This window comes from Phyllostomus discolor, chromosome 12 (genome assembly GCF_004126475.2).
Source record: "Phyllostomus discolor isolate MPI-MPIP mPhyDis1 chromosome 12, mPhyDis1.pri.v3, whole genome shotgun sequence".
In the NCBI taxonomy this organism is placed as follows: Eukaryota; Metazoa; Chordata; class Mammalia; order Chiroptera; family Phyllostomidae; genus Phyllostomus; species Phyllostomus discolor.
In genome coordinates, this window is record NC_040914.2 from 39,611,568 (window position 1) to 39,629,270 (window position 17,703).

The 17,703-nt window shown below is 49.3% G+C and overlaps 1 protein-coding gene across 4 annotated transcripts in view; it reads right to left on the minus strand.

Annotated features, from left to right (window-relative positions):
- SLCO3A1 (solute carrier organic anion transporter family member 3A1) overlaps positions 1 to 17,703 on the minus strand; it is a 199,454-nt gene that overhangs the window by 133,800 nt on the left and 47,951 nt on the right. For all 4 annotated transcript variants that reach the window (XM_028502410.2, XM_036013120.1, XM_036013119.1 and 1 more), the window contains exon 2: positions 16,332 to 16,797. In XM_028502410.2, coding sequence (XP_028358211.1) covers positions 16,332 to 16,797 — 466 coding nt within the window. The remainder of the gene's footprint in view (positions 1 to 16,331; positions 16,798 to 17,703) is intronic.

Here is a 17,703-nt window from a genome sequence, read left to right on the forward strand (position 1 = left end):
CCCTGAGCCAGGACCTGTTTCTTACATTCTCTCTTCCTGCCTCCGCGACCCTGGCTCCCAGTTTTCCTTAGTGGATCAGAGATGTATAGTGGGTCCTCACCTTCCACCATTAACAGGTTCTGTGACTTTAAGCAAAAACATATAAGGAAACCAATTTTCCCACTGGTTCACGATATAAGCAAGAGTTCAGTTCCTACGGCATCTCAGCAGCGTCATAACCAGACGACGTTGGACAAAATGATGTTGCTAGAGGACCTGCTGGACCACATTTATGAAAGCTCAGTATACAGCTTTCTCCTCTCCTAACTTAAAAGGCCACTCTTCGCCATCAAACACAGGGGGCTTGGGCCTTTAACACTTCTTATTTCAGATAAGAAACTCGTTCAGGAAATTTATCGAGGATGCCAAACTTCGGGAGAAGGCTACCTCCCATGGGTGTTACCATTCACAGCCCAACACATTACTGTGAAAAAGTGATGTTATAATCGGGGCCTGAGGAAGGGCAGTAATTGAGAAAAGCACAGAAAATCGTTGGCAAGAGAAACTGGACTCCCCATTGAAAAGAAGTTCAGCCAGGGAACAGAAAAGGAAATTAAAAAAACAACCTCCTATTATGTAGTAATGGAACTGATCAATGCTTGTCAACCTCGTCCCTCTGGCTGGCTTTAAAATGTTACCTGTCACAAATAACAAAGAAAAGGCCACAGTGAGGCTTTAAAATGTATTGAGAGTGGCCTTCAAAAGCAAGCTCAGTGGCTTTGTGGCTTTGTTTTGTTTTTTTTTTTTACTGTAGTTAGAACCTGAGAACTACAAAACCTAGGGTAACTATGTCAAGGAATATTGGCAAAGTCTTTAAAAGCAGTAATTTGTCAAAGAAATGGTGTAGGACACCACCAACTGGACTCTTTACTCTACAACGATTGCGATGGGTGAAAAAAAATTATAGGAGAAGCAATCCTTTGTGGGTCTCCACAGTCCTCCACATCTTGCCAGGGGTGCCAAGCATGTGCACACTGAGTATGTATCTGTCAGTACTAAGAAATTATTACTAATTCTTCAGGCACAACAATGGTGTTGTGATTGTGTTTTTAAAGAGTCCTTATCTCTTAGAAATATTAACTATTTACAGATAAAATGATGCATCCCGAGCTCTTTAAAACTCCACGTGTGCAATAAAGAAGGAGATGAGAGATGGGTTGGGTGGAGGTAAACAGGAAACAGGAAAGGCCCTACGCTGAAATCTCTGGTCGATGGGCACCCTGAGCTTCACTCGACTCTCCTTTCTACTTCTGGATAGGTTTCAAATGTCCCGTAACACACAATTATTCCAAAAAATCTCTACTTTGGGGCCAGACACAATCAGTAAACATGCTCAGCTCTTATCACTAAGAGGCGTGTGGACAAGGTCCTTAATTCTGCTGAGTCTCAGTTCCCTGCTGTGCACAATGGTCATGGTGGAGACGAAACGAGAAAACGTGAAGGGGAAGGCTGAGCTCTGTGCCTGGCACAGGGCGCGCACTTGACCAAGGGAGGCTTCTGCCACCCACAGCTAAGTCACTGCCATTGCAGACGGCAAGCGGGGGGACCTAGTCTTCTTCCACCGTGACTTTAAATTAAAAACCTGCTTAATGCTCATGGGTTATTTGCTTAATAGTCTCCAGCAGGAGCAAAATGCACTCTTAAAAGAACATGCTCTTTGTGTGATAATCTCTAAGTTTCCGCTTCTCTCTCTCTCTCTCTCTCTCTCTCACACACACACACACACACACACACACAGTGCCAGGTGGCCCCTCTAAAGCTGGCTCTCTGTGACCCACAGGAAATCACCCCAGCTGTGAATGCCCCAATTCTGAAAACGCCTCTCCCAGACATCCCGTTCAGAAGCATGGCCTCTTCTGAGCCTGGGGTGAGAGGCTTTGTCACGTTATTTCCTTGCCCGAATAATGCATCGCATCGGGGAACAGCATGTGACATCTATGAAAAATGGAGTTTACACGAGTCCTTGCTTTGAGAACATGCAGAACGTTGTTTTCTTTTTCCCTCCAACAGCACTACGGTTTGGAAGACAGCATGTCTCTTTCCAAGGCCCTGAGTCATTACTCACGCTTGTGCTGTACTCCTGAGCACACAGTCAATATTCCCCAGCTCTACGGCTACAAATGCCTGTGCAGGTTCCCATTAGCCTGCTGCTGCATTCTGCCCTCGATACGCTTCAAGCTCTTGCTTTTTATGACAGCCACCGACAGTTCGCTGGGAAGCAGAGGAACACACCATCACTTAGAAGAAGGAACCCCCTGGGCTCAGGCCCCTCCCTGCTGTTCCTTACTGGGCAGGTTACTCAATCAATGTCCCTTTTCTTCCTTAAAAAGTAGACATTAAAACCTAACTCAAAGAGAATCACACCAGATAACATATCTAGAGAACTCTGCCCAGTCTCTGGCCCACACAAGCGCTCCATAAACGTTTGCTGATATTATTATTACTCTTACAGCATGGTGACAGGTCTGATTCACCCACATACCCTCAGTGCCTTGCACAGTGATCGACACATGGTAAGTTCTCAGCGTTTGTTAAATCAATGAGTGAATGGATTAAATGTAGATAATTAAGTTAACAAATCTCTGTTAAAAAAGTTATTTTAACTCTCAAAACTATAGTGCTATTATCTTAAATGTATGCATTATATTATTATACAACCCCATGTTGCTACTGTTCACTGAGCCTGTAATAAATTTCAATTAGATTCCAGGAAGATGCCTTTGTACTTTTGTAACAAAGGTTCCAGAACAATGTGCATGTCTCCAGGTTCATAAATGTTCAGGGCCTGCTCTGGAGCAGTGGCAATGTGGAAGACAGCTTGGAGACAGGCCAGGTCGGGCACGATCAGGCTCCTCAAAGGTGGGGAAATCATCCAGGTGAGGGGGCGGAGACAGCCTGGCCTGGGGCAGTGAAGCAAGGTGTAGAGGGCACGAGGGAGCCAGACACAAGGGACCTTCTTCAGAAAGAGGCAGTGACTCCCAAATGCAGGGGCTGGGAGGGAAAGGACAGTCAATGAGAAAGCAACACTGGGAAGAAATCAAGAAGGTGAATTTTGGACTGACTGAGCTTCACGCACTTCAGGACACCTAAGTAGAAATGTCTTTTAACGAGCCTGGAATACACTGCACACGAATGTTCATAGCAGCACCATTCGCAACAGCCAAGATGTGGAAGCAATCCAAGTGTCCATCAAGAAGTGAACGCATAAATAAAATGCGGGATATACATAAGAATGGCTATTATCAGCCTTTCAAAAAGAAGGTGATTCGGGCACACGCTACGACATGGACGAACCCTGAAAACACATGCTAAGTGAAATAAGTCAGACACAAAAAGACACATACTGGATGACTCCACTTTTATGAGGTAACCAGAGTAGTCAAACCCATAAAGATAGAAAGTAGGATGGTGGTTGCCAAGGGCTGGGTGTTGTTTTAATAGGTACAGAGTTTCAGTTTTGCAAGATGAAAGAATTCTGGAGATCTATTGCACAACAGTGAATATACTTAACACTACTGAACTGTACTTTTTTAAAATGATTAAGGTAGTCAATCTCATGTTATGTGTTTATCACAATTTTTAAAAATTTAAATTATAAAACTAAAAGCGGGAATACGGATCCGTAGTCATGAGCCAGAGGAGCTCGGTCTTCCAAACTGCCAACTTTGCTCAACAGTCCTTGGTCACTCGCGCCCAGGTTCTGCCCCCGGAATCCTCCTTCCGTTCCCCCAGGGGGACCAGGAGGAGACGGTCAGCTGTTGTTGGCCACCAGCAGGGTCTTGGGAAAGCGTGACTTAAACACATACACAGGTAAGAGTATTCAGCTACCTGGACATTGCGCTGTCCAGGAATCTTCAAGGAAGTCTTTGCCAACCTCTAATCCCACGTAAGCACCTTCTTCCACTAACCAAGTTCATTTTGAAGGTCTTCCGAACACCTGAGGGCTAAACACTCGGTGGAGGCTGATTGTTTTCCTGTGTGGAAAGACCTAGGGAGTTATTTTAACTTTCGATTTCTGCTTGTTCTGTAAGTGTTCTTTCTTATGTGTTCTCATCCTGCCTTCGTACCGTTTCTGTCCCAGCTGTGGCCTATTAGGTTGTACAGTCAGCTTCACCAAGCCTGGGAGTGAAAAAAACCCTCAAGTCCAAGTTGCCTAACAGCCACGAAGGTACGCCATTTAAATGCGACTGGGCCTGAAATGGAGTGAGAGAGCACTCCACCCCAGGGAGATTATGAAAACAATTCACGTGGGTTTTCTGGAGGAGCAAAGCTTTATCTGATGAGAATTTTAAAAACTCCCATGGGAAAGCCAGGCCCCAAGGACCTTACACCCACCAGACCTGGCCTGCCCTAGAAACACATCACCTAGAAACACATCCTTTACTGCTAAAATAGCAAACAGCTCTATTAGTATGGGGTGTGGGGGAGACATAGCGAGAGCGAGAGAAAGCGAAAGAAATAATTAGGTAGTTGGGTTACGCTACTTTGAATGCTCAGCACAGCACACTGGGGTCCTGTAGTATCCTGGTGCGGACACAACCGTGTCTAAGGATGGGGAAGGGAGGAAGCAGAAGTGGAAAAGATAGAGTCTGCGGGATAACGGAGACCAGGATGGTGATCCAGGCCTTGCCACGAACTGGCTGTCTGACCTTGGACAAGCTGTTTAACTTCCCTCAGCCTTGGTTTCCTCATGTGTGCAGTGGGAGGAACAACCCCCATCACCGTGGGCTTTCTGAAGAAAGAGCGAGAGAGAGAGACCAGGTGCAGGGCACCCACTCTCAGACCGTCACACACCAGTGACCCCATAAACAGAGCTGGTGTATTCAGAGTCCCTACGGACATTACTCAAAACCCCATGTGCTTAACGCACCTGTCTAAATGAGCAGACAGCTGTTCAATTTTCCTGTGACAGCAATGAGTCCTGAAACTAAACACGTGCTCCCAACCGGTAACAAGGCCAATGTTAAACAATGAAAGACACCAAGGTGGGAGACGTTTGTGCTTTATGCAGCCTGATGGCCTTTGACTCCTGTCTTCAGCTACAGAGTCACAGCCGTTATTAACGTGGATCTAAACCAACCCAGTTGATCTGACTGGATCAAGACAAGTTCTCTCCCCCGTGACACAAATGTACAGACTGAGGCTGGAGTAGATGAAATGATTCAGACCTAAGAATAGACACCAGTGGGCTTTCAAAGGTTCCAAGCGTCCGTACACCATTTTAGAATCTATTAGAACCTTGCTGTGTTAATGAGGCCTCTTGCTGGGAACCCAAATTCCCTTTGTGAAGTCCATTAACAACCTACAAGGCAGGTGGGCAAATGTGACTGTTCTCATGGGCCTTGCTCAGAAAGGGAAGCAGTGGGAAATTGCATTCATTTACACCGCATGCACAGAACGTTGGAGAGAAAAGAAGCAAAGCACTTCCCTAGGAGAAAGGTTAGGATGGCCTAGCCCCAGCCCCTCTGCACCTCCCACACCTGGAACAGGAAGCACCAGTAACTGGCAAAGACAAGAAAGGGGTTTCTCCATGCAGTGCAGCAACTACCCCAAAAGGTTGGGATAAGAAGTTTTGCCCATGAAAGGCTTGCCGAATTTATTCATGTACCCAGATGATTTGGGCCGGGGGTGGGGGTGGGGGTGGGGGGTGTCCTTCACAACTTTCTGCCTATTGGTTTGGTTTTTAATTGCTCTAAAGAGCATTTTTCTTAGTAAGAACACATGGAAAATTTTGACTTTGAGAGTTCAGATTCTATTAATGATCCAAGTGCATTTTTAAAATGTTTTTACTTTTAGAGCCAAAAATAAAAGTTTTGATTTTCCTATCTGTGCATCAGTTCAAACCAGCCCAGAAAATTTGCTGAATATTATCCAAAACACCCACAGTTGGGCTGAAAGAAGGCATGGAAAATTTCAGCCCCAAAGGAGCTGTTGGGGGGGGGGGGGGGCTGAGCGGGTCTGTGTCTGCAGCGCACTGAGCACGCATCCTGACTTTTCACCCGCAGTGGCCTCCGTGATGCGCAGATACTTCCTGCTGTAAGCACAGTGGTCCCCCAGGGAGCAGACGGAGCTGAGAGCTGAGCTGCGCACAACATTCCAGTCCCCAGATGCCGCCTGCCACTCCGAACGGCCTACCACCTCAACTCTCTTGGCTTATCTCGCCCCAAGATGCCGGTCATCAGGGTCTACCCAACAAAAGGACTCTGTGTGGTTCTAACCTTCTGTTGGTCAAGACCCTCTTAGAGACTCCAGTGAGAGCTTCCCCACGAGAGCACACAGACATCTCCATGCACTTTTAGGAGGTTGTGGGCCTCCCCAAGCACACATGCTACCACCTTTAGCTTAAGGACCTCAGTTACTTAGTGGCTTGATTTCTCCAAACATTTTTAAGGTACACTCCTGTATCCCAGGCCTAAGGACTACCTACACTTAACTTTTTAGGAGTGGCATCTCCAGATTTTGTCTGCTTGTGTGCTCACACACACGGCTGGGCAGAAATGAAATGGCAAAGTCAAGTTGGGGAAGGAGCAGGTTCATGTGGCATACCCACTCCTGTCAATGTGAAGTCCTTGGAGGGAGTTCGAGTAGCGTGGCAACCGCCGTTTTGTAAAGAGGCTGGGCTTGGTTATGTTCTTTCCATTCATCGAAGAGCACGACTGAGTACACTGAGCATGCTCGACACTCTTCTGCCCACATAGCTATTTGCTATTTAAACACTCCTCCTGCACAGAGCTTGCCAACAGGTTATTTTTAACTACTTTTGTTTGTTTTTGGTGGGCAGGCAGAAAGTGGAGGGGGTAGTACTTGTGGCCTCTCGGTCCCTGTCCTGCAACTTAAATGTCTATGAAACATGAAATGAAGAACTAGCCAGAACTCCCAACCTAATCATTTTTATTGCAGAGGGTCAGGAGTTCTTCAGTTCTTTAGCGTATCATGAGTGGGTATCTTGATAATGTAACGGTGTTAGCACTTGGGTCAGGGGACAGCTGCCTTACCTGCATTTCCCTGGACAAAAACACTGCTCCCTATGGGAAGAAGCTTGGTCAAGGCTCCAGATGAAAGCAGCCCAGTCCAAAACTCACATGATGTGACAGGGCACATGAGCCTGATCAGGCGGGATCCTGATGGCCGTAAGTGCAGGGAAGGGTAACTGATGTGTTCAATTCACTGGGCTTCTAAGGGCCGGTGCTAGCTTCAGGCACAGCTGGATCTCTTGCCCTCTCTCCCCCCCCCGGTGTACTTTTCTTTGCACTATCTTCGTTTCTGGGTCAAGTTCTCAGGCTGTGGCAGCAAAGACGGACTCTGGAATCTTGGTCATTCAGAGTTCTGACAGCTAACGGCCCTAGAAGGGAAAGTGACCTCTCTCTCTCTCTCTCTGAGCCCATCTTTAAAAGCTTGGGATGGACTCTGTCCGACTCCTTTCGCCCGCCGTTCCTGACCGGAGCCCTTCTCTGTGTCCTGGCTGGCCATGCTCGGGCCACACGGTCATCTCCGCAGCCCGCAGCGCCCAGCTGGGGTCAGAGGAGGCCGTTTCCCGGCGGAGAAAACAAGGCGCTGGACACACAAAAGCAAACGTCCACACGAGGACTCTCGCACGAGGCGTTCTGACACTACACGGCTCTCCAGCCATGAAGAACTCACTGCCCACTGGAGAGAAGGCCTCCGACCTCCAGCCCCAGGGGTCACGGCAGCAAGTCACAGCCCTCCACCACAGGCACTGACCGTCCCCAGCGTCCGCCCTCACAGAATGCACCTTGTAGGTGAAGGGGAAAAGAAAATCAAGCCAAGACTGTTCTCCCTCAGAAAGGAGAAGTAAATGGTCTAGAAATAATCCAAAGGAAAAATATGTGTGTTGTTCAGGAGAATACCTCAGTGTCTTTTTAATTTAAGAATGTCTGTGTTACAGTTGGAAAGAAAAATTAAACGCGTTTGCTTTCACTGTAGGTACAGTAAGAGGCTGGTGATAAAGGAATCATCAGCAATTGTCTTTTGAGGATCTTGAAGAGAAAAAACCTCCCTTGTATGTGTGTCTCCGTCTTTCCTGTGAATTTTCTCTGGGTCAGCCTGCGCCTCTCTGGTCGTACACACTGTCCACCAAGCACTTCGATGCCGGGCTCTAAATCCCTTAGCAAGGATACTCTCAACAGGCGGTAAACATCCACAGGCCCAACAAACCCCAGATGGTCTTGGTTTCTGGATTCCAATCCGCCCCCCCCCCTCCCCCAGGAAGCTGTGGAGTGGCATTTTTCTTTATCTGGCCATGTTTAGCTTGGAAAAATGACTTGGTTTCTTCTCCACTCGGAAATTCCCATCCCTGTGGGACAGGAAGCGAAGCTCCAGCCAGAGCAGCACAGAGAGGCTCACTCAGCGGGAGGCATTCACTCGTTTCTGCCACTGTGTCCTGTGTTTGCGCAAGAGCTCGCCCCCTTCCCCAACCCAAGCCCAGGGCACTGGGAAATACTAGTCGTTCTGGCTGTGGCACTCAGGACGTGCAACTGCTTTCCTTCCCTCCTTTCTTCCTTTCTTCCTTATTTGCTAGTCAAGAGACAAATGCAATCTGAAATCAACGGTCTAGAGTTCAGAGCCCAAAATGACAAGCCACCGATGTGTTTGAGCTGGCTGACATGTCGCTGACCCACAGAGGGCCTGCAGAAGATGTCAATGAGTTGGCAACGGAGGCCATTTGAAAAATAGGGATTTCTAGACTCTTAGAAATCAGAGTATCTGTCAAGTCTGACTTTTCATTTCCACCAGGCAACAAATGGCCAAGGACGAGGCAAGGACCCGTGCTTCCAGCCTCATACAGTCCGCCTTTCTCATGGGCTAGCTGAGCCCTGCAGCACCCAGGCCTGCTGCCCCTGTGTAGCAGGTGGGGCGAGGTCACGACACAAGGGCACTGGCAGTCAGGACCGGCCCAGCCTCTTTTCCTTTTGCCCTTGGGCCTTGCTCATTTCTCTTCCAGAAGCCACAGCAAAGCCAAATGGCTGGTCTACACCTCCCACTGACCCTGTCCGAACTGACCCAAGGTCTTCAGGTTTTCAGCAAATGTGGACAAGGCTACAGCCACAAAGATGTTCCTCACCCAAATGTCCAACAAGCAAATGCCAGCATTTCTAGATGAACAAAATCATATGCAATTATCTGGAAAAAAGTTTACAATATATCAATTCATAAAAAGCACTTAAGTAAAAAAATATGCACTAAGTAAAAAATATGCACAAAGGAAAAAGGGCTGGGATGAAACACACATAATTAGTGACAGTATATACTATAGGTACCTAGATTATAAATTATTTAAATTTTCTTATATTTTTGGTTTTTGCAACTTTACTAAAATGAAAATACGTTCTTTTAAAAAATGGCACCAATATTCAAAAGCAAAGTATCGGAACCCAGAAGGCCACGCCATGTATCACACTGGGGCAATGGGCATGTCCTGGGGTGCCTCCAGCTATAACGTGTAAACCAGGTAGCTTGCTGCCCGGGATAACACTAGCACTTCGTGTATTTTGAGCTGAGCTGCAGGAAGTGGTCTGCAGGCAAAGGAGAGCCCTGCTGATTTAATTTAGAACTGAAGAGGTTGCTATTCTCAGATCTCCTAGATGGGTTTTCTCCCAGGCTGAAAATCAGGATCTAACTGCTCTTGTCAAAGACCTGCCTGCGTGTTTAACTAACTTCTTCCTGCCTCACTTTCTATGCCTGGAAATGGAGGTGACAGGACCATTAAGATGAACAGAACGGTGTTTAATGATCTCTACCACAGACATGGTGTCTGATGTAAAAGACTCCTAGGCAAAGCCTTGCAAGGTAGATCCCAGCCTTTGTTTTTCCTGATGAGGACACAAAGTGAGATCAACTGGAAATGCATCCAAAACCCCAGTGGCAGGTCTGTAGAGGAGCCAGGATTTGAATCTCAAGGCTGTAAGGACTCCGGGCCCCAAGTTTGGAGTCTTGTCCAAAATCACCCGGGCAGGGAGCACAGCGGTGGTTCCATGAACCACGGGGTATGAATTACAAGCAGCTGAAAATGAATGAGAAGCACCTACCAGCCCGGGGAATCTGGAATCGCCAGATAAGAGCCACATGCACGTTGCCTAGCACGCTGCTAAAGCACACTGACAGTGGCATGTAACCAGCAGGGATGGAACACAGCCAGAACAAACTGACCGATTTTACAGTGCCATTAATTTTAGAAAAAAAATTAATGAGGGAAACTTCAATATCAATGAAGTTGCAAGAGTATAATAAGCTATGCTTGCTCCCATGAGGGACAGCTTTTTAATTATTTTTTCAGATGAAATGCAGTCACCGTGTATTTGATCCATACCCAACCCGCACTCTTTGGAGAGTTAAAACACATTTTACCCAATGTCAAGTTAACATAAAAACTCATCGGTAGCAAAGTAACTCTGGGCTCCCGGTGCTCTGAAGGGAAATGTGGTTCTCTCTGGCTGCTGGTTGGTATTATGGTGACGTTTGCCTTAAACACACGATTGGCAGATGAATTCTAAGAATAATTCTCTTTGCATCATTAGCTGGAACACAGAGGGTTCCACTAGGTGACAATAGGAGTGACAAAGAAAGCGTGACCCATCGTGTCTAATATACGTGCCTCCTGACTTGGAGCAACTGCTGCGTGTCTGGACATCTGCAAAGGCCCCATTCTTCCTGGGGCGGCAGACGGCCCCCACAGAAGACCCCCTCAAAGAGCTGCTCTCCTCTGGCCAGCTCCCATTCCACCTGCGGCTCTCTCTCTGTCCCTCTCTGTCTCTCTGTCCCTTTGCACATGTGTGTCAGTGTTGCACGTGTCAGTGTTGTACGTGTGTGTTATCCACGTACACTTGCCTTGCTCAAGTCCTATCAGCATTTCCTGTTCTGTTACTCCTATTCTGCATTTTTAAAACACCCCCCACATGCGTACAATTGCACGGAACCACACACGGACACGCGGAGAGATACACAACTGCACGCACGTAAAACTGCTGAAACCCGAACGAACTCCATGGATTAGCAGGTACGGTTTCCCAGTTCGGACAGTGTTCTACGGTGACGCAGTATGTTAGCTCTGAGGGAAAGTCGACGAAGAGCACAGGGGACTTTTCTGCATTTTTAAAAAAACCTTGTGATTCTATAATCGTTTCAAAATAGAAAGTTAAAAAAACCCTACATCCTCCAGTCACTACTTGGATACCTTGAAAAACCGACCGACCGACCGACGTGACAACGCAGCTCCTTACAGAAAAGTGACAACGGAAGAGACAGTTATCCTGGCTTGGTTTGGTCCTGGCCCCTTAGCCCCTGTTAAGGGCTGAGGTGTGTCCCCTCAAAACTAACATGTTAACGCCCCAACCCTCAGAATGTAACTGCACTGTGTTTGGAAAGGGGCCTTAAAGAGATAATGAAGGTTAAATGAGGTCACATGAATACTGTGACCTACCCAATGCCGCGGTGTCCTTATGGGAAGAGGAACTGTGACACACACGGCGGTGGCAGGGACGTGTGCACACGGAGGAAAGGCTACACCCAGGTACGGGGAGGAGAAGGCCCTACCTGTGAGCCCAAGGGAGAGGCCTCAGAGGGACCCAGCACTACTGATGCCTTGATCTTGGACTTCCAGCCTCCAGAACGGTGAGAACTTCAGCGTCCACTGCTGGAACCACCCAGCCTTGGGGGTCCTGTGCTGGCAGCCCAGCACACCACGGCAGTCCCCACACTCACTCCTCTGGTTTCTGTGCCCCGACAACATGCTCCCCAGGCCTCGGCGCCATCTTCAAGAGGGAAATGGTGGCTGAAGTGAGGCAGGAAACCACATCATCGAGGAGGAACACAGGTCCTAGCACAGAGAGGGAAGTTTCGGGTGTTCTCTCCTACACTCGTGTGAGGTTGGTGTAGCCATGTGAGGAGTTATCAAAATATGGAAGAGGGATCATACTTTTTCAGGGTGGGCCTGGAGGACAGACCCAGAGCCAGCTGTGGGAAGTGGTAAGGAGACGGACTTCTAACACAACATACACACAGTTTCCTAATGGCTCCCGTGTTCAGAAACAATGACCAGCCACGCGGGGGTCCAATGCCCACGATTCTGGAGAGGGGAGCAGAACACGGAGCACGCCCGCGGCCCCCACATGCCGCAGCTCTGGTCTGTGCCCTTCTCCTCGAAGCCCTGGAGTCAGGGCGCAGCCTCTTTCTGGAACCCGGACCTGAGCTGTGAGCTGCAGCCACACGCCTCCTCCCTCCCACCCCCGCCCCCCTCTCTGTCTGGCAGTGGCGCCCACTCTCTATTCCAATAGCACCTCTGCCCGCAGATCTGCAACACACTGCTCCCCTCCCAGCTTCTGGCTCCTGTAATGTCTATGGTCTGAGGTACTCAGGCTGTCTCATGGAATGCCCTGACTTGCACCTAACCCTTTGGCCCATCCACCAGTCACCCATCCTCTGCCCCAGCCTTGCGACAGGATTCAGAGGAACCTGGAAAGAAACGCCACTCCCGGACCTGGGGCCCAGACGCATCCTGGAGCCCAGCCCCACCCAGCTAAGTTATCTTAGGCAAGTTACCTAACCTCCCAGACGTGTAGTTTACCCGTCTGCTTCATTTATAACAGCAAAAATTTGAAAAACCCATGTTTAACAGTATAGGCCATTAAATATTAAGGTATATGCTCATGAGGGAATAATAGTAAATATGCAGAAGTAACGTCAAAGAGGAATATTTAGTGACATGGAGAAACGCTCATGAAATATTAAGAGAAATAAAATTGCAAAGCACTGCTCCTTATAAACAAATTTTTTTGTAGAAAAGAACACCAGTGCACAAAAAAAGACTTCATACAATCACAAAGCCAAGAGTAATTATTTTCTAATTAATCTTTCTCTATACTTCCCAAGATGTCAATGGTGTTAATGCTTTTTAACTAGAAATAGTTATTTTCAAAATCTTTAACACCCCCATGTTGGCTTGTCCCTCCTCAAAGAAAAAAACCAGACACAACCCACTGACCGAGCAGTCTAACAAAAGGGCACAGTGGGCCCGTGACATCAGCTGCTCATTCTTGCCTGTAATTCCATGTGCCATGTTTTGAACTTGGAGAAACAGAGCAGCCAAGAAAACCGGGCTAAGGGAAGGTCACCAAATGGATCGGTGGCATGAGGAGACCCCCAAAGGGTCAATTCTTGGACCCACTCATCAAACAGCTTCTACTAGCACTCTGCCCAATGGTCCCTCTAGGAAGAATGTCTGTCACGTGTCACCCACGGGCCACTGTCTAGCCGTACTGTGAGGCTTGGCTCCACACTGTGCTGTAGCAGCAAGTGTGCCAGCAGAGCCATGTCCCCGCTCACTGGGTTTTGTCCCCTGGTAATGAGCTCCCTTGGCTCCCTCCCCAGCTGGGAAGCAGCAGCCGTACAGCGGTGCCAGCCAGAGAAGCCCCTTTGAATGGCCCATCAAGGAATCCAGGAGTTGGCAGTGGCTTGGCCACAGAGGCCAAAGCAAATAGTCATTCAGTGGAAAACATCAGCTCGACTCAAGAAGGAATGTGTCACTTCCCCCGAGTCGGAGCGGAGTCGACGACAGGGCCACAGACGTGCAGAGGGCACCCACCCAGCGACCACCGCGCAGGCGTCTCGGGGGCAGGTCTCGTCACCAGTGACCAGCAGCCCAGGCTCTGCACGGCTTTCAGCCCCTTCCCTGCTGCCTTCCCCCACAAAGGACCCGCCAGGAACGAGCCGTGTTTGACGCACGCCACATTTCTAATCCTCTGTCTCCAATCCACACTCCAAATTTTTGGCGTATGACCAATTGGCCGGTCACGGGCCTCTCTATCTTAACCAGCTTTTCAGGAGCTGGGACCTGGAGGCACACTGCTATCCCACCCAATGGGTACACATTTACACCTACACTCCCGGCACCGGTCTTTTCAGACTTTCCTCCTCTCTGCGGGGAGTTAAGAGGCCGTAATTCACATCGATTCTGTTCACTGGGCTCCCCCGAATACTTCCCAAAGCAAATTTAGTGGCTTCAGAAGTAGCTCCCTTTTACAGCAGATGAATGCTAAAATAGTCTCATGATCACTAACGCTTTTTTACGACCTGTACGATGAATGAATGAACCAGTTATGTTCTGCATACACTATGGCCTTCTTACATTGCTCCTGGAGAATCCAAACCATGCACGGAATAACAGGGCACCTAGTGAGGCCAGGCTGCGCAGTGTGCTTGCTCTCTGCTGGCCCCTGAAAACACAGGTCCACGAAACCAGCTAGGACACACTCGGAGGGCCCATCTTCCCGGCTCTGTGCTGTCATGATTTGGAATTTGGCCAGATGGACCGGAGCCACCAAGATGTCCATGCACCATGCGAACAGCAGATGCTCTCTGACTGCTTAACCACCACAGAGGAAAAGGGTGTCCGAGTAGATATTTGGCTGAAACGTTTTTCATAAAAAAGACTCGCTGCAAATCCCACAGATAAGAGCTCAGAACTGGAGAAGGCCCCTCTGCCCACGCCTCCACCTCCCACGCCTGAAACCAAAATGCCTCCTCATCCTCAAGCTTCGCACACGCAAGCCAGGCCCCAGCCAGTGCAGGGAAATACCGCAGCCCACCTCGTCAGGGAAGACTTCCAGAAGCTGGTTCTGAGTCCGCCGCTCTGGCGGGAAGCCCTGAGCAGAGGTGATTTAGCATTGCTATTAACTTGAGGAGAGATTCTGGGGAGACGTTTTTCTATTTAATTCTATCATCGGAGACAAGAACTCAGCTTTTCACTCTCCAATTCCTTCTCTGTGCTCTGATTTATCTGCCGGCTGTTATCGCTGCCAGAAAACATCTCTCCCAGATCCTAGGGTGACATTCATCAAGTCAGAGGCCAACTGTCGGGCTGGACTTCAGGAGACTATTTTGGATCCACGCTGTGGCCCGTGTCCTACTCTGCAACAGAGTCACATGGGTGGCTGTCACTCAAGCTTCAAAAGTAACAAAATGTAAATGATTTCCTTAGCAACACCCCCCACCGCCCCGCCCCTGCTGTGCCCAGCTGCAGGCACAGTGTGGAAGCCCCTAACCACATGGGAGCAGGACTCGCCGTCTCGGGCCTGAGCAGTCTTCTCTTCTACTGTGGGTTCCATGGTCGGGTCACGACCAGGCTCACAGGTACCACCCTTCTCACCGGGGGCCTGTGCCCAGAGGGCAGAAACATACACCTGCAACACATTTGTTCAGCACAAGGATCCACTCCATCGCTGGGACGGGAGGGCACACGGGAAAACCAGGATTCAGGTGTGTGGTACCTGCAGGCCCTCCGGGCCCAGAGAGCTCGGCCGAGCAGCGTATGCTGACAGCTTGGCAGATGGGAAGCTTTGCGTCAAATCCTGCTCAAATTCCACGGTAACCCAAAGCTCCATGTTATAATGAACTTCATATCTCAAAGCACCCAGCTTCCGCTGGGAATGGGAATATTTTCAAAGCTTAGCACTCAGTGACTGGGGATGTGTCATATAATCCAACAGCTTGTGGAAAGCAAAATTATACTTGGTAAACAAAGAATGGAGATACTGGCCCGCCAGCCCTCACCACACAAACGCCCGTGCATTGGGGCCCAGGAGCAGGGACTGGCAACCAAGGACTCCGTGCCACCGTGCAAACATCAGATGCTCCCATTCGCTGTGGGAGCAATTTGCCACTTAGACATTTCTTAACCCCCTGTCTGCAAATGACTCCAGTCCTTCCAGCATAAGGTGTCAGGAACTCATACAATGTAAAGTAATTTTAAAAACTCAAGACGTACCTTATTTCTTCCAAAATATCCAGTTCTAGCACATACCTCCATTACAGAAAAAAAAAATTACTCAGAGTCATCAACTTTGAAAGATAGCGATGCCAACGTGTAGACCCTCACGTCCACCCTGGTCCGAACAGCCCGAAGTCCACACACACACAGAGGAGGGCAGATAAATGAGCATAAAACTCCTGAAGGACCATGTCCTTCCCTCTTGAGGTCTGCTGATGCTCTAGCACAACAGAGCTCAAATTCTGCACAGTGGAATCACCTGGGGAGCTTTTTAAACATGCTTTATGGCCAGGTTGCACTCCAGGCCAACTACACCAGATTTTCTTGGGGTGCAACTCAAGACATCAGCTTTTCAAAACCCCTCAGTTTTGAAGCGAAGTTTGAGAACCTGTGTTCTGGCAAAACACTAAGTTCCCAGGCTCACCTTTCCTTCCTTCGTCAACACACCCTGGTTACTAACACAGTACAGACCCAAAGAGAACCACGCCCCCGGCTCCGGGGCCACCCCTACCTATATAGAGCGAGGAGTCCTTCTTCCGCACGTGGTCGTCGATATAGGAGACGCCCAGGGGCTGCACAGGGGTAGCACCGATGCCCAGGAGCACCTGGGCCCCAATCAGCAGCAGGTACATCATGTTGGTGGCAGTCCGGCTGCGGCAGATGAGGTCAGGGTCAGGACCCTGGTCTCCACCCGAGCCGTTGGCGGCACAGACATCACGGCCCTCGGCGCCCCAGCGGATCTCGCCAGCCTCGTACTTGTACTGGTGGGTCAGGAACTCGGGCAAGGCGGACAGCAGCGCTCCCAGCGCCATGACGATGCCCCCACAGCCAATGAGGCGCGGCCGGTGCCCACGGGCCCCGAAGTAGCTCACGAAGAGGATGAGCGCCAGGTTCCCGATCTCGAAGCTGCTGGCAATCACGCCCACATCGGTGCTCTGCAGGTTGAACCTCCGCTCCAGGGTGGTCAGCACACTCACCTGCAGGTGCAAAACAGTATCTCGATGTCAGTCCCAGTGGACACCACGGAGGAAACCCCCTTCGGGCCTCCTGGCGCACCTAGCCCTCTCGCCCCTCCCACCTGGAGGTTTGTGCCACCTGTGCAGGGTGATGCAAATCTGAAAAAATCAAAAAAATGTTTACTTAGTATGGTAGGCCTAGTTACACAGTTAGAGAATGAACTTTCTCGCTGGCAAAGAGGGTTTTCTTGGCCCCTTGCCATCGTGAAAGTGGCAAGCACTCAGGAAGCACCATTCCCCACCCCCCACAGCCATGTGGAGCCTGTGCATCCTGCAGGAGCACAGAAGTCCAGAGGTCGGCAGTTTCTACCTGCTCCCCACTACAGCTTATGCATGTGTGAAGCCAGCTCAGGGAGGGCAGGGCCCAGGAGGCAGGGGCTTCTCCCCAGGAGGTTAGCATAACTGAAGAAAATAAATACAATAAAACAAAGCAAAAACTTGGATGGCAAAATGGACAAGCCAGATGTGAGCTCATTAATCATTAGCTCTTCACTCTCTTCTAGAGCGTTCCAAACAATGTAGAGACGGTCCCCAAAGGCTGCCAGGTAAATGCATTCCTTACTGCTCTATGCCCACCTAGGCCCCCGGATGGAATATTTTTATGACTTCCCCCACCTTTATATTTTTGTCTGCCTTAAATTTGCTTGCTTAACAAATATTTACTGAATATCTGCTATTGGTCTGAAAATGCCTTAGACACAAAAGACAAAGAACAAGGAAGAGGTGACGCCGGGACTCAGACGCCACCAAGCGGAAAGGTGTGCATGAACCCGACTGGAACCCGAGCAACTGGGCGTTAGAGTGAGGATGCAGACACCGCACTGGGGGCAGGGCCAAGAGGAGATGCTTCACTTTCGGGCTTCCTGA